Raw genomic sequence first — 20,458 nt, 5'->3', positions numbered from 1 at the left:
TCAAATAGACAGGATGCGTAGCTCTGCAATTCAGGGAAGCTCCTTTTATACCCTTTCCTCAAAGTAAATGATTATTTGCTAAAAACAAAGTTTATCAGTTCAAATATTACATATCTTGTCTTTGTAGTGTACTCAATTAAATATAGGTTGAACATGATTTGCAAATCATTGTATTCTGTTTTATTTAGTTCAACACAATGTCCCAACTTCATTGGAATTGGGTTTGTAGAACCTTAAACTGTTAATGTAGTGACAATCTTAAATTTATAAAGGCAACATGTTATTAACCTTCACTTTGTGGAGGTCAAGCTCATCTGAGAGGACTTGGACACTGGAACACTAGGGTCATGGTTTGAGTCACGCTACTGACAATAAATAAATAAATACAATGGCAACAGGTTGATGGAGAGATGCTAGACTGATTTATGACTACTATGGATGCGTCCTTTGCCGAGTAGACCTCCCCACCACACACACTATTACTAATGAATACATAAATACATAAGATGAGTGAACTCAAAATTTGAAGACAGCAGTTTTATATTTCAAAATAAAAATCAAGTCAAAATTGGCTTTCCTGCATTTTCAACAAAGAAATAAGAGTTTACAAATCTAATTGTCCCTTGTATTTGTCCCCCAACTTTTAGGGGATGTCAACCCAGAAATTTTCTTGACTATGTGCTTCCATTAGTCAAAACACGGCATCTGATTAATATAGCCTTTGTGGAATATGAGTTGAGCAGCAAAATCCACCCGTTTTTCGCCATCTTAGTCCATTTTGCCACTTTCTGTCGACTGAAAATGACATCACTGCTCAGGGGCTCAGATAACAACCAATCACGGCTCACCTTTCTTTTTTCTGAAGTTGCAGAGGTGGGCATTCCGTCCCAGGGACGGAACGGTCCGTCTGTCTGGTCTGGAAGGATGCCGATTTTGGGGGCGGAGGACGAGAAGTTTTTTCAAAACGACGGAAGTGGATTTTCGTCCTTGCCTGTAATTGTCCCTAACTGGGTCAAGTACCAACTGACGTGTTGTGTTGGGTTCTTTTAAAAAGAAAGACCACTGTTCTCTTTTGCTTTACCAGACTCACAGGCATAGTCTGCCCTCACAGGCAAACTCACAGGCATAGTCTTCCCTCTGGTGGGGGGTGAACTGACGGAGTGTAAAGGCCCTGATCCATCAAAACGACATTCACCAACAGTGACAGACGCTTCAGAGTGACCAAATGTCATGACTGGCGACGCCGATTCAACATACGTAAACAGTTGGGTTACGACACTACGACGGTGGCCACTACACCAATCAGACGGCGCTTAAAGACGCCACGACACTTCACGACCTCCGACGTCCGTTTGGTCTATCAGGGCCTTAAGGACGGAAGCCCTTTAAAAGGACAAGGACGGACGGGGTCAGATGGCGATTATTTTTATGAATAAGGTTCCGGCCGGGCCGCTGACGGAAGGGTGCTCACGTCGCGGACGGATCAGCAAAATAGGGTAAGGTGCCCATCTCTGTGCAGCTAAGTCATGATTAGTTGTTACCTGAGCAACTGTGATGTCATTTCCAGAGGACAACAAGTAGCAAAACGGTCACCCCCTGAGGTGGACAAAAATGGGTGGATTTTACTGCTTAACTCATGTTTCACAAACACAATATTAATAAGAATGCCGTCTTTAGATAAGTGCGGCAGCATAGAACATAGTAATGTAAAGAAACCTTTTGACTTTGACTTCCCCTTGAAAGATCCTATTAAACAACTCAGCAAATTGTTTTTGAGCAAACAACTTGCGTGCGTTTTTTGTGCTAACATTGTTGCCATACATGTCAATAGTTTATATTTTGTATTATATTTGACATATTTCCAACTGAATTACTTTTTAACGCCAAAAATACAAGTTGTGTCTTTTAATGTGTAGCTGAAGAGGTGAAGAGTTAGCAAACCGCTTCATTCTGACCTCTGTCCTTGTGTGCATGTGTGATTTGTTATTTTAATTATATTACACCAACTACACAGCAGAGTGTAAAGTAAACTGAATTCTCCCTTGAGGGATTAGAATCAGTAAAATAAAAAAATCCTCTGAGGAACATGCAGTGGTACTGCTTGTGCTTATAACGTGAGTCACACATTTTTATTGTGGACTTAGTATTAAGGAGCTGGGATGCAGCTGTGTGTTTCGCTTTCCTTCCTTGCAATACGTCTGATTTCTGATTCTATGGTCGTCATCAATGTTTTTCAAAATAAAACTACCAACTCTCCAAACACATCATTTGCCATTGTGATCATGTCTTCACTTTGAGGATGTTTACATTTCCACAGTCGACAAGTACTTGCTTGAGACGTATCCTCATTGAAAGTGTGCCAGTTAATTGGCTGAGACATAAGAAGGAAAAGAAACAGGGAGTTCCACAAATATGTTGTTGGGTGGATAAAAGAGACTATAGTGCAATCATGTCATATAAGAGGATACTCAAAACAAAGCGAACATGAAATTGGAGGCGATTTCAAATAATTAAAAGTATCAATCAGCTCATCCTCCCTCAGGAATGTGAGCTTGAGGAGACAGAACACTGGTAAAATATGGCACACTCTTATGCAACCGATGGTTCATTCCTCAAGGCCTGCATGTCCCGAAATCAAGATTAGAGGCAAGCAATCACACCCGCAGACTGACTGTACTCAAAGCTGTCTGAGAACACATTTCTTAGAATTCTGCAGCCCTCTTCATGCATTGACGTGCGCAGGAGGAAGAGGAAGACGTTTTCATAACAGTATCCTAGATGTAATTTAAATTCATTTGGGAGGTAAATGTAGTTCAAGCATGAACAAAAACGCTGAAACATGACTGAACCTGCGGACTATTTGGTTCAATTAGATGTGGAAAAAAAATGTCACTGTTCACCTGGCACAAAAATGACATGTCTTAAAAGGTTTATACTAAAAATCATTACATATTTAAACAAGGCCCAACAGAAGCACACAAAAGGACTGAAATACTGTCATTTGTTTTTTTCAGATTTAATTACAGATTTGAGCACTGTCAATGATTCAGTTCACAAAAGACGATGGGGGGTGCAGTATAAGCCTCCATGCAGCATATCTGCATCCTTATAACCTTAACAAATATCAGAATTGCTTTGGTGTTTAATACAAAATCACATGCATACATGCAACATAACCTTGCCAGTATACCTGTACTTGTGCAAAGCAACAATATTTTTTTTTTCCCAAAAGCAGATTTAAAATGATTTTAAATACATGAAACAAACATGAAGAATGAACTAAATACATGTCTGACCTGCATCAGGTCTACATTTAGAGTACAGTTGTTAAAGCAATTAGGAATGGATAAAACAATTGTAAAATCAAACCCCCAACCCTCATAATTTAACTTTATTATTCACCAAAAATTACATTCAGTATTTTATGAGTCACAAATCCAATTTTAATAGTACAGAAACAAGTACTGTATGACACAACCTGCTCCTAAATGGGTCTATTTAACTGCACAGGTCACATTTCACAACACGTTGGGAATTATTGTGTATGTCTGGATTAAATTAATACATAAACAACAAAACAGAGGATTTAACTTGAGTTGTTGTATTTTAAACAAAAGTAGGCAGCCCATCAATCCGTCACTGACGGACTCGCGGTTTGCTGGCGAACGATGGGGAAACTGACAGACTAAGCGCAGATGGAAGCGGGTCTTTGTTCGTCACCGTCACTAACTGACGAAAGAGCGGTTAAAGTAACGATGACGGAGCGATGGACTGACGATGACAGTTTTGGATCGGTTTGAAATAATGACGGACTGACGATGACGGCTGATGGGTGGCCGGGCCACTGGCGAATGACGAATGACGGACCGGCAAAATTACTGATGGGCCTATCTCTGAATTTAACAATAAATCTGCAAGTAAGTGAATAAGATCAGTCTCTATATCCAAACTACAATATTAGAGCAATACAGCTGGGCATGGACCAATTACCGGTTTGACGGGTGGCTGTGGTTTTAAAAAGTCACGGTTTCATGAGCCGCTAACACTGGCTGTCACCGGTAATGAGCTCTTCTTTTCTTTTTTGAGGGGGATGGCTAAGCAGGGCACAATATAACTGGCTCCTTGCAAAGGTGATTGAACGAGCCGCCTCTTTGAAGTTAATTGCCAATAATTACGTTTTTTTTCTCCTTCTCGGTCAGCAGAGAGCTGTTACGCACGGGGAGGAGGGAGGGAGCAAGACTACGAAACAATGCAAACGCGGATGCCTCTTTGCTTTATAGTTTGTGCATTGTCCTTATATATATATATATCTTGCACCAAGGACAACATTAGTAAACTGTACTAAATGGGACACTGTGGTGAAGAATTAAAACAGAAGAATGTTGATTATTTAAACTTAATATGGTACATGTTTCTTCTGTAGCAAATTTACATTTCCTTTAAAATTTTAATCATAATTTTATTTACCTAAATATTTCATAAAAAGGTAATTTTAAGGCTATAATTTTCATAGTGTGATACCATGATATTTTTGTTCATGGTTATCATACCGTCCACATCTAATATCAGCCCATGACTAATTCAAACCTAATTATATCAATTTAAGGATTGATTCGCGTCTTTGCTGATATATACAGTGGATATAAAAAGTCTTACAATGCGGTTCTAGGGGTTGAACGATTTTCTGTCCTAGATTATAATGGGATAAAAGTCGAATTGAAGTTGACTAATCAATGACATTGAGAATTTTTTTTTTGCACTACGGACCTCTTTTTCCTGTTAGGACATAGTTTGATGGACTGACAGAAATAAATAAAAAAATAAATAATTTAAAAATACAACATACCATTAGGCTGAATGTAGTTTTTTTTGTCTGCTTGTTTTTCTCTTCTTCTCTCTTCTAAGACATGACATAGCAGCCAGGCTGCAAAAAATTAAGCATTTCTCTATTTCTATTTCACTTGTGCTTTTATTGTACTTAAGGATGGGGACTTGTATATTTTGCAAGTGACTGTGCTTCAGGTATCATTTTTGGTAAAATATGGCCATATGCCGTACTGTGGACATGTATTAGAGAGAGGTACTACATGTCAACACTGACACCGGAGGTGTGCCACTGGAAAGAAAGCCAATGATAAATGTCATCCATTTAACTCTGAACAGATGCCAGAGTCAACAACGTCAATCAATAGTTCTCATGACTGTTCATAAAACAACTGCGTGTGATCGTTGCAATTTATGCCAAGTAGGTGCAATGAGCTGGGTGCAGGAAAATAGAGCCACGTTATCAGCAAGAACAGGACAACAAGTGGTCACTGACTGTTTGGTATGCTCAGATGCTTTTTTGTTGATGTTGCCCACAAACAGGACAGAACAGGTAGTAGCAACAAGTTCAACAACAAGGCTTGCTTTCCCATTGAAACTTTGTATTACTGACACAAAATCTGAAGCAGTCAGTCTCAGTTACAGTGATGACAATGGGCAGCCCACCTGGATCCAGCCACACCAACCATAACAATAAACTGACTATATTCCTGCAGATTTCATGTTCATCTTCAAGTCAACTTTGACTCAATCAGCCAATTGGCCCAGAGTGATGATGGAACTCAACAACTTGCCTCTCACTGAGAGAACTCTTATGGTCTCAGTGTACTCACTGCACACACACACGTTGCGTATAGCAGCAGAGGCTACAGGTCCAAATCATCTTCAGGGTCTACCACTCCAAGTTCCGGGCAGAGGAGGTCAAGCTCTTTCTGTGCATCTTCATCCTAATTAACAGACCCTTTACGTTAATGCAATCAAGACAAACATAGTAACTTAATGATTTCAACATCACTTCACATCAAAACACTCCAATGCCCTTTTTCCAGAGCATGTGAACAGCACATTGGCAAGTAGATCTGGGGGTCATGTGATGTCTCTTACCTCTTTTGAAACAGACTGCATTGACGCAGCAGCTTCACACATCTCCCTTGCCTTCTTCCTGTACCCAATGTCTCTGTAGCACTGTCACAGAGAATGACAAAGAGAAACCTTTATAGAGACCTAAATCCTCAAATAGGATATCAAAAAATACACTGGCGATACAAACATGAGGTACAACTGCACTGTACTCCAATGAGATTTAAATGCAAGACCTGCATTCATAATTCTGCCTACACAAAGATATTCTTATCTAGCTCAGTTTTGATTGACACTGTCAGACATATCAATTTATGTTTATGAAAGTGGCTGTTGTTTTGGTGCATACTGAATGCTGTTTCCAATATTTTGTCCCTTTGATGTCACTAAATAAGGTACGCAAAATATTTGGAACACCTCATAAGAAATTATTCACTTTGTGCAGAATGAGGCATTTTCAATTAAAAAGAAATTACATCATAGTACCTATTTTTGAGTACCTGGGTCCTTTTTTGTCCTCGTACCTCCGTCGTTATTCATAAAAATTAATCGTCCTCCGATCCGATCCGTCCTCGTCTTTTTAAAGCGCTCCCGTGCTTACACACTCATAAACATTTTTTTACAGATCAATATCGTCTAATTTCCTATGCACACCCACTTACTGGCTGGGAGTATTGTGAGTGGATTGAATTGTTTACAACTGTTTAACCAAGATAGCGTTTAGCTGCCAGCCCCACTACGTCGGTCACTAGACCACAGCCCGCCAGGGGACATGACGAGAATGTTTAAGATTGCTTTATAACGCAATAGTATTGCATTTCATTGCCAAACTTTTGAGTCATAACGCAATAAGTTTTCAGTTTTGATTGTGTTATTTCAAAATAAAATAGATTCAGAAGGAAATGAAAGACTTCCACTTCCGGGTCATTTAAGGTTACATGAGTGCTGGCGGGCATTTTTACGATCCAAAGATGGCCCGCACAAGGACATACTTAGCATGCAAAGGGATAAGGTATACGTACTAATTTTAACAGTTGGTTTACAAAACAAAATTGCTATCCACCTCTTTTCTATGGCCAATACATACCATATCCCATATTACACACACAAGACAGGCAGGGCGTGTTTCTGTCAGTCATCTGTGAGTGAAAAGTCTTGTGGCGTAATCCATGGTATTACACGTGTTGAACCATTAGAAGGCAGACTATGCCTGTGCAATGTTACTGCAGGGAACCCACATGAAAAGTGTTGTGCAGGCAGTTAATCAAGGCGGCTCCGTGGTATCGCAGAAGAGAAAAGTGGTCTTGCTTTTTAGAAGAACCCAACACAACACGTAAGTCTGTGCTTGACCCGGTTAGGGACGAATAGAGGGATGTATATGTACTGTAAATCTTGCCTATGATAATACTCGCCAGCGATTGTTGCAAAGGGCGCCATTCAAGGCTATTGACGGGAGCGACAGTACTGCGCAAATAAAGTGCGGTAGCTTCAAATACATGAAGCAAAGTAAGTACTATTTGCAGGGTATTAATAATTGGGTCCCCCCCATGTATTTCATGTGTTCCCGTCAAGTCTGAGGTCTGGGGATGGTCTGAGTCATGATGTTCCATGGAACGTTTTCTTCATTAATCTGTAACAATTTTCATCCATTTCCATCTACCAGGAAGTAGCCTGGTTAACTAACAACCGGACAAACAGACATAACAAACCAACTTTAAGACAGAATGTCAAATAACAACCTCTAAAAGTTTAGGCTCTGTTCAGCCATACTTGAGGTCAAAATAGTCAAAACACATAGGTAACATGCAGAGCTGTTTTAAGCATTAAAAATAGTTTCAAAAGGAGTCCATAAGTTCACAGACCTTAGCAAGAAATATATAGTTGAGTTTGGAATATCTTGGATGGATATCTTCAACCTACAACAGAGAAAAATGTCAATGTTAGCTTTCAGAGAGAAATATGTTGATTTCTGGATGTCTTTGCTGTTGCTCTCTCAACACAAAAGTCTTTTTGGCAGCTTTGCTTCTATGTCATGGGCTACATGTTATAACAGGGAGCAAGAAATTGATGGGTAAAGATACACAAGACGCAAGGAAGAGGCACGCACAGTTATATTAGCCAGAAGCAAAATTCATGTCTCTACTATATAAACAATCAAAATGTGAGAACACACACTAAGCCTCTCTAAACACCAAGGGTTTGGCCTCTGAAAATTTGGCACAGGAGAGATTTGGGAGGAACTTGACACAAGAACATGTCTCCGTTAACAGTGAGTCTTCTCTCAGGCTGACATCTGTACTTAAACAGTTCAGGGTGACCCGTGCTCTTGGGGTAGCCATGCGGCTGGGGGTACCATCATGCGACTGACTGAATTGAGGGCATGGGGTAGTCTCCTCCCAGCGGGCTCTCCAAGTATTGAGGATGTTGAAATTGGATCCACGGAGGTTCGCTGTATGGCAGGAGAAAAGGCTTCTGGAAGGGAGACATGGTGATCCAGTTGTGCGTTTTTGACAAGGGTCTGTCGTCAAAACAATTCTGGAGCATTTCCATTGCTTTTGTTGGGGTTCTTTTTCCAAATTTAGACCATATTTTACTTGAAATTCTAGACAAATGAAGTGAAAGTTTAGTCGGACTCGCTGAGGGATGGCCATTTAAAATTAGAGGTGGGCCGGCCTATAGACGGGTACTAATTTTTTCCCCATGAAAAAAAGACAAACGACGGGCGACGGATAGTGGACGCTCAATTTTTTGTAAAATGCCCAGCTCCGCTAATTGGTATTAATGAAGAAAAACATAACCTTCAGAAAATTCTTCAGTGCGTCTTCAACTGTGGCACTGGGAGGTTCTCCAAATAATGCAGCAGCAACTTTCCTCTCAAGCCAAGACAACTGGGCGACCTGCAAAAGGGACACCCGACGTTAGTAAAATTCTAAATGATAGCTATCATAAATGTATAGCACCAGTCAAATGTTCTAGTTGATTGCTTAGAGTCCTCATTTCCTGCTGTTACAGTATCCAACTCTACAAAAGCCCATAAAGTAACACTCTCTCTTAATTAAACTTCTAACAGCGAAAGGTTACACAGCAATATGATATTTTTAGTTTATGCTTTGCAGTTAATCTAAGGGGGAATGCAAATGCCATATACGACAGATGGTGGATAACAGAACCGCAATGTGTGCATTTTGTAGGAAACTGATTCAGTGTAACAATTACAGTAAACCAATGCATGTTTATGGTTCAGCATTTGTGAATTCGCAAGCACACTTATTTATATTGGAAACCTATTGTCTGTTCTGAGCTGAAAAACTTGCCTACTTGCCTATTTTAGTTCAGGCTAACCAATTAAAGTATAACTTTGGAGCCATTTTGTCAAATCTTGCTGGTGTTGTTCGGTTTGATGCTGTGTATTTTTTCATTTTGTTGGTGGTCATTAAATGCATCTTGTCAACTGTCAAAGTGAAAATGAAAGGTTGCTTTCACCACAGCCAGTGTTGTCTACTTTGCCAATACAATTTATGTGTGAACAGCAAAAGGGAAGTTTAACAGTACACGAGGTATGCCAGAAAGGTTCCAGGACTTGTGTCACAAAAGATTATTTCAAACACTAACTATTTAATATTGCTTTTATATACGCATCCTATGTAAGGGTCAACAACCAATGAGGCTAATTGATGAAGAGTCCAATGAGACCAGACTTCCTGGGGACAAGCACCGGTGATGAATCACAGGATTTCAAGTATAACCTGAAGGTCAAATGCCAGAGCCTTTAGCAGAAGAGTCTGACATCGCCAAGGACTAAGAAAGCAAGACAGTGGAAGTCCAAAGTCCAAGTCACATCGATCGCACTTTAAAGTATGAGGGGCATTGTCCAATGCGAGTTCTTACCACAGCTGGCAAACGATCAACCATAATGTCGATGAAGAAATCATGCGGTGTTCGCTTTCATTAGTGCATAGCCAGAACAACAGTTGTGGCAAGACAACTCGTGGCTATTTCACCATGACAATGCGCCTTCTGAAGTGGCCACGAGCATCTGACAGTTCCTGGCCGAGTAGAACATCGAGTGTTGGAGTCACTTTCCTACTCACTCAACCTTGCTCTCTATGTTTTTTTTTCTATTTCCCAAGTTCAAGGGTATCATAAATGGACCTGACAAGAAGATGGACATGACAATGGAGTTGTGGAGGATTCAGGAAAAATCCTTCCAGAAGAGCATGACAATCTGTGCTAAGGCTCCATGATGGTACTGTATTTCGAAGGGGAAAACTTGTGGCTTGGATGACTAGTCTGTCTTTTGGGATAGCAGTCGTGAAACTTTTCTGCTATACTTTGGACGGATTGAGTAAAGTGTTAGTTTGCACACTCATTTGCCCATGTGTGATGTTACATCAGTTTAACCCATTAAGGACTAAAGCGCCTGTCTCAACAGCTCCCCATAACCTAAGGTTGCCTTTGGAATTACCCTTGAAAAGCTGAAGTTGTCCCAGAAATTCAACACTTACAAAATGATTCATATCTCAGCCCCTGTAGCAGACAGAAACATAATTCCAAAATAATTAAAGAACTTAGCCATGTGACTTTCACACAGGCAGAATTTATTATTTACTGTTTCAATCGATGATGTAAAAATAACGTGTCAGTGCAAGAGAAGCACTATTTGAATTTAAAAAAAATCGAGTGGTAATTACCATCCTCTATTCTGTTACAAAGACGTCAATGTCGTCATTGTCTACAAACCATATCATATCACGTTCGACTGGTTCCACTGGTTATGCGCGTCGTCTATATAGCACAGCCGTTACTTATCAGAGCTCTAGGCGATCGACGGCGTCCGCCATTAGCCTACCTACGGCGCGAAAAAATTCCACGACATCCTCCGCGGTCTCGCGACACCATCACGTGTATATTCTGATGCATTAAATTGGCTAAGAGACAGAGAATTGGATTAAAAAAAGACACCGACATAGCCGCTCTCCCGGCTTTAAAGGTAGAATGATGCAACAGCGCTCCCAGCTCTAGTGGTAGAAACGCAGTTATGCGCTCCCGTCCTTAATGGATTAAGATAGCGTGTTATTTGGGGTAGTGTACTAGCTAGTAATATTGATGAGCCTCATATGAAGGTGGTTTGTTTGTGTTGCATAATTTAACTATTGAACACAGTCATTTACAGTATGTAACATGGGTTCATGATTGTGTACGTTCTCGATGCATGGTTTATTGCTTTATGATCCTCTCCGTATTAAGTGCTTTGTCGAAATCCTGTGGCATCTATACGCAATTACATACCTCTACTGGGAGGGTCATCAATTACGGTAGTCATATTATTTTGGCTATTTGCAGCAGGGTTGGTTCCCTATCCCATGCAAATAAAAGACTGTATATTTGTATGATTTACAAACAAGGGCACAGACTACAGTTGTCACCTCAGTTGTGATGTCATATATCTTGACTGAACATGAGGTGAAATGACTGTATCTGTATCGGCAAGCAAAATGGACCAAATAATGTCCAAGTCTTACCGATGAAACAAACTCTTGTAATCATGTTACAATTTTAGAAATATTTTAAATACCCAATCACACTGCACAACTGAAAAGTCTGTGATAAAATTCAGAGCTAACCATTCAAGTGTTCACACTATGATCGGACTGAATATGTTCCACTTAAGCCCTATAGATGTTGTAATGTGCATTTCAAAAGTTGCCAACTGTCAAACAAATGGTAAAAGCTGGTGATTCGGAATATTGATGTGAAAGCTATGAAGTTACCATTTGTATCTTGTATCTGTGTCAAAAAAACTCAATGTGGTGAATGTTAACCCGCAACAACAACCATCATAAAATGATTGGTACATACGGTTTATCAACATAGTACAGGCGCAGTGAGGGTCAAAGGTCTAGAGGCTAGACCAGGGGTAGCCAAGTCCGGCCCTCAAGAGCCACAATCCAGCCTGTTTTAGGTTTATCCCTATAGCAACACACCTGTTTCAGCTCATCAGCAAGATTGGCAAAAGCCTGATTATGAGCCTGATGATTTGAATCAGGTGTGTTGCTGTAGTGATAAACCGAAAACCGGTTGGATTGTGGCTCCTGAGGACCGGACTTGGCCACCCCTGGTCTAGACCTTCTTCGACTGTGCTAGATCATAGTTACAGCTGACCAAATTTCAAATTTTAAAAGAGGAAAAAACATTCATTTGCTCATTGTACGACAGGTAAAGAGGTGCCATACACGTCCTGTTCCAGCTGTACACTGCATGACTAACAACAGCCGATTGGATTTTATATTGTGCGTTTTATAAGTGAATTGTCTGTTTTTTTAGGTCATATCTCTAAGCAACTGTTAGTAAAATCATAGACTTAAAAAGTGCAAAAGAGACTTGGGAGTATTTGGATTTTCCATGACCCCAAGTGGTTTAAGCACTGGAACCTTTCCGCAAGCATTTTTCATTTTTTTCATTCACTACATTGTTTTTGTCAGATTACGATATCTGGCTAGAAGAAATCTGCGTCACACCATTCATCTGAGCACCGTCTAATTGCAGGTGTAGTATTGCCGTGGCGTCATCGTGGAAGCTTTCAAACAGTAGATGATTGTGGGACATGCAAACAAGACAGAGAGCCTATAAAAATCAGACTGTGAAAACATCAGGTGTTAGTGCAATGCTCCTGACTCGTAGCGTGATTAGTAAAGCGTGAGTGTTGTTGATTTTAATGACAGTGATCTCCCTAATAACTTTAATTTCCTTCCTGAGAGCTAGTCTGACATTTTGACTGGAGCAACTCTAGAGAAATAACCACAAAAATATATGAGTCATGCAATGCCCCAAATAAACTGGTAATAGCCGAATGAATGGCTTACCAGACACTGTGAAAACAATCGGGAGCTGCATCAATTTAAATGTGTGACACAATGTTTAACAAAAGTTACATGAAAATATGTTCTATCTTAGAATCTGGTTTCAGGCTAACAATGGCCAGTGTGCTGCAGCCCTCTCCTGAACATCCTCAAGGAGGAAAACAAACCGTGAGGAAAACCCAAACAGTGGTAATGATTAAGGGGAAACAGTGGGCATGTTTGCAAAGGGAGGCGGGAGGTCGGGTCAGCTTTCAAGGCGGAAGCGCCCGTGGATGTGGGGAGAGATGCGAGAGATAGTGAGTGTCACACACAGCATAGCACCAGCGGCCCAGCAGGTAGTAGGACAGGGGGTCTTGAGGCTTCAGCTCAATGGCTTTATCCAGATGATCCTGAAGCAGGAGCAAACCAGACAGACAGGGTTAACATTTGACTGTTGATTCATGACAAGGATGCTATTCCCATCACCTTCTGTTCTGACCTAATCAGTCCTGCTTCAACAACCAACAACTATTTCACAAACACCTCACACACGCGATCATGGAAAACAGCCACACACTTCAGTGTCCCTCACACATGCCCTCCTGCTTTTCCATTCGCTCTCTCTACCACTTTTTTTCACATATTTCTCTCCTTTTACCTGTCAAATACTTTTTGAGGAAAATTGTGTTTTTGGGAGGACACTGACAGAAGATAAAAGGCTAGATGCCGTTATTACACATACATGCATACTCGTGACGCATAAGGTTGTGGGAGTGGTTCACTGGCTTAAGTGAGTAGCCATTCACACTATGACGTTTACATGCATATTGCATATCAATATTCGGGTTAAAGTTAAAATTAAAATTTCTGAAACATTCGGGATAATAATGTTTGGAGTGAGTTACTACTGCATTTGAATTACCCAAACAACGTCGTACGGACGTTTTGACGCAAACATTTCCACTTGCTACTTTCGACATATTATATTCATTTGACTCACCACAGGAATAAAAGTCAGTTTCCTCCTCACTCCAAAAGTGTGCTTTTTAGCAGCGTCTCTGAGCTTCTTCAAGATTAGTACCTCTGCTTGTGTATTTTCGGCAAGTTGCGTGCCAGACGTACAGACTTATACACACGTACGGTATATGCGTGTCTGTATACACACTGTGTCATCTTTGCCGTGGTGACAAAAAAAGTAATGTGAAAACGCAGCGGAGAAATCAATGTATTAAAATTTGCCTTGCTATGGTTAAGATGATGCGCTTACAAGTACTTTCTGAACTACAAAGACCAAGATTCATTGTGGATAGCGCAAGTGCACACAAACCAATGCCTCATTCGTTCAGAGGTAACTCGATCTCGTTTATATGATCAAATATTCGGGTTAGAAAAGGGATCTCCCAGGGGTTTTATTGGGTTATTAGAAACCCGAAAAAGGGCATATTTGGTGTTTGCGTGCAATTCCATGGCCTTTAAAAACCTGAATACTGCCAATATTTGGGTTTTAAATGGGTTATTGACTGCATGTAAACATAGTCTATATCATAGACAAGAGACTTCATATCACACACACGCACACACACAAATGAAAATGTATGCTTAATGCACAAACACTTCAATGTAATGTAGCAACAGGGCAATGACTATATCAACTTACCTTAAAAATGTAGCCATTCTTGATCTTGTTCTGCACTGTATCATATTCAGCCATAATTCCACACATAATGGCATACCTGAAAGGTACAATTCTGACATTTATTATACCAATGAATTAAATGTAATTTAAAATCTCTGGTCAACCTAGAGTCGCGGCCAACATGTTTGCCAGTGACTAAATTTAGGTGTTTATCATCACCTACTGGAAATTAGAAAACACCTGGCGAAACGAAACACTTTCAAAGCAAGTTTTCATGTGTTAATCTCAAACAAAAATCCATATTTTTTTTAAAGACTTTTATTGGACAGCATCGGCAAGGATGAGCTGTTCGTGTTCACCTTTCCCCTCACTGTCGATAATTAACACCTCTGACTTTGAGATAGGGCAAGTGGGGGCATTTTGGATTCTGTATGTCAGAATGAAGCTGAAGGTTTGGAGAAGAGTGGAGAGAGCAGATTTCACTGCAAGGCTGCTTTAATCCTGCTGGTACTCTGGCAAACACCACAGAGCCACATAAACACCTTTTATGTACCATGGTGGTGCTGATGGTTGTTGGAATCTGCCACTGCATGAGTCTGTGACTGTGTACTGGAATATGCAAGCGGATTCATTTAACAGTGCAGGTTTTGGCGGTGGGCTGCTGTTTGAGGTAATCAGTCAGTCTCCCAATTAAGATTAGGGAAAGGATACATACAATTACAATTATCACAGTACAAGGAAGAGTTATTCAAAGACCACATTGTTCAGTGTTTTTCCTGGCTCAAATTGAGGCAGAGGTGGTACCATCCTGACCATGCGCCATTACGTGCATCCATTCTGTAAATTGACACTTTGTTTTACAGGGAATATACTTTAATTCAAGAGTTCCAATAAGAATGACCATTATCACGTTAAAGCATTCATTTATTAAAACTAGAGACATTTTAAAGTGTTATTGCAAAGAGACACATTATACACATGGGCACACATAAACTGCCCCATCCCGTCCCCTCGCTCCTTAGCTCTCCTGCATATTTTGACAAACTCACCTTCTTTGTCTGGCTTTTTAGCTTATGCAGTGTTCAAACTTCCAAGTAAGTTGAAACAAGTACTTCATAAATTTTGGTAACAAGTGTGTATACTTTTCTGCCTGACCTTTCAGAGAAAGCAACTTCTGCTTGCGAAGTGTTCAATGTTTGCATGGAGGGAACTGAAGTACCGCTGAAGATATGAAGCCTTGATCATATGATGGCAAACATTTGCGGCAAAATAGCCCTGCAGAAAACCTCCCAGCATTGACTAGCGCATGAACTCACAAGAGATTCTAGTTTTGCTGTGTAATTGTGCTGGTGTTGATGTTTTGTTTTTGTTCTTTGTTTTTTTTTGTTTTTTTTAGTGGGGTTGCCATTACTTCAATTCACCAAAAATTGTTAAAATGTCCTGTGTTGAACTTCATATTTTTGATTCCTCTGACTTTTTTCCCCTTCCATATAGAGAGTGAACTTGGTAGGCAACAGTACTCAACCTTTTTTTTTCCCTCGATCTCATTGGCATCAAAAGTTCATGCGTGAGATGCACGTACCTGGTACCTCGCTTGCCAACTGTAATCTGTCCAATCACCACGTTCGGACAAGCCTTTTAGGCGTGTCCATATTTAGAAGTGCTGACATAGTAGCTGACCAGGAAGTAAAAAGTGAGACTTTCCCCACTGGTTTAAAAATGTGTCTTTCATTCATTTGTTCTAAACAATTTTGATGCACTCTTTTTTTCTCTTTAATGCATTGCCAATATATTGGATCGGGGCTTGCTATTGACAGATCCTCAAAATCAGGCGAGGCGACTCGGCTGCAAAAAAAAATGTGGACATCCCTAGTTCAGACATTTACAGTGTATAATAAACAGAGCTATTATTTTATTGTGGTGTAATGAAATTCACAAGTGCATCTGGAATTATGTAAGCTCAATTTCCTGTTGGAGTTTGGAGTCAGATCCAACAATGGGCCCTATAACATGGTGTTGTGGGAACTAATTTCTCAACACATGTAGTTAAAATAAAATTGAATAAAATAAAGTCACTTGAGTGAATGAGTAATTATTTTGTGAATGGAACAATTTAGTTGCAGATATTTATAGATCACAGACAGTAATCGGACACAAAAAAAGAGATGGGTACAACTGGTTAGTCTAAACAGGGTTTGTTAACCCAACTGGATTTACTGAATGACGTTTCGAAATAAACTTTTGGACGACATCCAGGTAGAGAATGTTTGCTTTGTAATGTACCACTGAGATTTTGATGGAATTAAGCCTTTGTTTTTTGATAAAATCACACGAAATAACTTATTTGAGAAAGTGGTGTGTTGACAAGTTTAAATTTAGGCTTCAAAAAAAGGTGTCATGGACACCCAGCCAACCTCCCCCCGCACACCCTTATATAAAATTAGGAATTATACAATAAATATTATACAATAAATTTGGAAGATTCATCAGAGTTTAAAATAAAAGGATAGATGGCAAGGGAAAGGTTACAAAATCCCACCTGTCAATGTCCTCAAGTAGAATTAAAGATACACCCAAGTAGACAAGCACCAAATCAAGACAGGAGAGAAAGAACACAACCAGAGTCAGAACTTGTCTTTTGCAAAAGGAAGACAGTCGCTTTCAGTGCACCTGGGTCATCCAACCTTCTGTTTCCCCTTTGTCGCTTTTATTACAGTATGTTGGCGTCGTTGAGTGTGCATGCGTGTGTGTGCGTGCATGGGTGCGCGCACTGCGGGCATGGCAGTACTTTTCCATTTTGCTCTTGTTTCTAATAAGCAAAGGTGTCGCTTTTTTTAAACAGTTACTGCAAGCAATGTGATTTTATATGATAACATCTATAAAATTATTCCATCACCACCAATCTGCAGGGCAAAGAATGCTCCATATAAGTTTCAGTGGGAAAGCAGAATGGCGGCCCTTCCAAACAACATCTGCCAAATTGTGACAGGCTGGGCGGCACGTAGGAAAAAAAGTGTCTTCTCACGGCATCACTACACTTTGTAAACAGTTACCTCAGACATAAACTTCCTTGTGACACTGCCTGGTACAGTTCCCAGTCACTGCCTCTCCCCTTTACTACTTTGTAACCACTGATCTTACACAGCGTTTGTGCTCAGTTTATGGATCTTGCAAATTCCATCAAGTGGATGAAAAATCAAGCTTTGGAAAATCTGTTTCTTTTAATTAACTAAACAAACACTGTTATTTTCCTGAAGTGTTGCAACACATGAATGACAGCTAAACAAACATGACTGGAGCCAGTTTCGGTGTTTTCCACAGAAACTATGCATTCAGGTATGAATAAAATAATAATACGCACTCAATAACACAATATCATAACTGGGCCAATGAAACTCTTACAGTAAATACTTTGGAAACTACCAGTAGAAAACTACCGCATATAAACTAATAACATCAAACCGTTTGCCTTGTGTAAAATATAGAGCTGGGCACTTGAACCTTTTTTGCCAGTCTGCCCTCCGTCCGCGACCTGGTACCCTTCCGTCCTCATCCTTCTGTCCTTTTTCATAAAAATGATCGTCCTCTGACTCCGTCCGTCCTTGTCCTTTTAAAGCGGTTCCATCCGTACGTCCGCCCCCACCCATCCAAAAAAAAAAAAAAAAAGTGTCCATGCATGACGCCGCGGGAGGGATGCTAACGGCAGAGGTTTGTTTAAAGTTCATTAGCTGGCTAATTTTCTATTCAAATCCGCGTACCTTATGGGCACCCACTTTTGGGTTAACGGTTTGACGAACCGCTTGCCAGCACACGTTGTATGTGTGTAAGGAGACAAAGTGAGCGAGTCGAGATGTGTAATGTAACTGCTTTATTTAACAGTGGTCATTGTTTATATGTCAATGTAGCGGACGTGAGAGAGGGTAGTCCCTGAATGGATCGGCAGGGACGCCCGGTCCAGGTAGCGCTTCCATTGGTCAGCCCTGGGTTGCTGATCGGCTCGCTGGTTTCCCCTCCAGCAGTTTTAGTGCTGCTATATGTGTGTGCACTTGTCCCGTACATAGGCCGGCTGTCGTATGCTGAATTCACAACAAATACGCTGAGGGCGTTTCTGGCGGCGCGATTCAATTGAAGTCAATGTAGTTAGCGCAGGCGGGCACGGTTGCAGGCGGGCACGGTTGCATGCGGGGCGGCGGAGATGACGCGCTTAGAGGGGTGGGACACCGAAAATCCGCCCATTCGTCTATTTAGCATGGCTAAAACAAATGAAGTTTTTTCCCTCTTCGCCACGCGGCAGCCAGTCATCATCAGGGAGTACTACGTCACACAAAGAGTCTTGTACACTCGGCGGGTCTTGTCTAGAGCGCAAAATGAAGGGAAAGATTATCGTTGTGGTTTCTCGACATCCCAAGCTATATGACACAGCCAGTTACCAGTACCGGGACAAGAAAAAAAGAAGACCAGGATTGGAGAACCGTGAGCTTGTTGCTTGTTATACCTGGTATGTATTTAGTTTTGTGTTTGTAGTTTTTTTACAGTTGTTGAACTTTACCAAGACCGCAATATTTGTTTGCATTAGCTTTAGCACAGCTAAAGCCATGTACTCATCCAGCAGTGGACAGTCAAGCAAAATGCCGACGTCACTCACCAGTGTGCTAGCTCTGACGCCGCTCGCGCTACTGGATCTCATCACTTGTCGTACTAGTAGAACTCGCATTGTATCTCCTGTTGAAAAATCTCCTGCGCAAGTGGGTAACTAGTAGCGCATTTGAAATGTTTTGGAGGCAATTTTTGTCGTTTGCCCATTTAGCCGAGTAGTTTGAGATGAACTTAATGAACCGCCTCGCGACCACGTCACATGCATGAGGGACGATTAGTGGCCAGGACTAAAATCCACGTCTGCCCTTGCTTCGCCCGTCCCTTTTTTAAAACTTGTCACTCCCTGTCCTCTGTCCCAAAAATGGTATGGAGGGACGGACCGTTCCGATGATGGGACAGAATGCCCAGCTTTGGCAAAATATACTAGATGTCATACAAGTTTTTAGTACATAAATAGAATAGAATGGGAACGTGCATGACTTCTTGAATTTAATTCAAGAACTGTCAGTGGATCTCATCCATTACGGCTGATTCCGTGTATGATCAGTAGTCAAGTTTTGACATGAGCATCATTACAGATGAGGAATGTACCAATGAGGCTTGCACAAATACCAACAAGATTTCTGATGCCATCATGCCCATTCTGCTACACAGATTAAAAGCAAGGGGATTTCACAAGCAAACAGGGAGGCACGCCAAGAAACAATGGAGTCTCTTTTTTTTGTCAATGTATCCAATAGTGAGTGACACATGACAAGTGTGCTAAATCAGACAGTATGAAATGGTTAAAGTGATGCATACAATGTAACTTAATATAAACTGAAATGATACAGTAGATCCACAGGCAGAGTTGTCAGAATCAAAACAGGTTCAAGCAACACAAATCCTAGATATGAATATGTATGATTTAACTGAAGTAAGCCCCCATATAGAAGTAACAATAAATAACAGCAGTTCATCACTTCATCAACACACCCGCATAAATTGAACATACTTTCAGGTTTGTGATTTGGTGATCTGTACGTGAGGACACAATAATTCGAACCGCTGCTTGTCTTCCTTATTGCAAAAGTAGCCATATACCTCTGTAAATGTATGTATAATTATTTGCATTATTTGAACCGGGAGTCGGTGCTCTGGGCTGAGATAGCACTCAAAAGTTTAAGTTTAAAAGCCTTAACCCCATGAGAACGTCATTAATGGAAAGTACATGTGCTCTTTTCATTAAAGTTTTCTTTGAAAACACTACCTTATATGATTTTACATCGGCCATTAAGCTATGTCTTGTGTGATTTGATGTTTTTACATTTATTTGTTCTTTCATATGTGCATTTATTTGTGTAAGGTGTAACAACTTTGTGAGCACAGAATAGCATACAACAGGAAGAAATCAATAACTCAACATACCACTGGTGACTTTCAGCACATGTAGGGTTAAGCGCAACTGCATCCTCACCAACCTTCTTTCCTAAGAGAAAAAAAA

The 20,458-nt window shown here is 40.6% G+C and overlaps 1 protein-coding gene across 2 annotated transcripts in view; it reads right to left on the bottom strand.

Annotated features, from left to right (window-relative positions):
* Nucleotides 1-3,000: 3,000 nt before the first annotated feature.
* Nucleotides 3,001-20,458, bottom strand: part of rmdn2 (regulator of microtubule dynamics 2) — a 28,976-nt gene continuing 11,518 nt past the window's right edge. For both annotated transcript variants that reach the window (XM_086045858.1, XM_086045859.1), the window contains 7 exons: nucleotides 20,383-20,443; nucleotides 14,401-14,476; nucleotides 13,076-13,153; nucleotides 8,703-8,801; nucleotides 7,767-7,820; nucleotides 5,929-6,009; nucleotides 3,001-5,771 (listed from right to left, as the gene is read on the bottom strand). In XM_086045858.1, coding sequence (XP_085901984.1) covers nucleotides 5,691-5,771; nucleotides 5,929-6,009; nucleotides 7,767-7,820; nucleotides 8,703-8,801; nucleotides 13,076-13,153; nucleotides 14,401-14,476; nucleotides 20,383-20,443 — 530 coding nt within the window. In that variant the 3' untranslated portion in view covers nucleotides 3,001-5,690. The remainder of the gene's footprint in view (nucleotides 5,772-5,928; nucleotides 6,010-7,766; nucleotides 7,821-8,702; nucleotides 8,802-13,075; nucleotides 13,154-14,400; nucleotides 14,477-20,382; nucleotides 20,444-20,458) is intronic.

The sequence above is a fragment of the Filicampus tigris genome, chromosome 11 (genome assembly GCF_054856515.1).
Source record: "Filicampus tigris isolate MCC_2025a chromosome 11, RoL_Ftig_1.0, whole genome shotgun sequence".
Taxonomy (NCBI): Eukaryota; Metazoa; Chordata; class Actinopteri; order Syngnathiformes; family Syngnathidae; genus Filicampus; species Filicampus tigris.
Note: the sequence above shows the minus strand (reverse complement) of the source record. Positions and strands in the feature narration are given on the sequence as shown.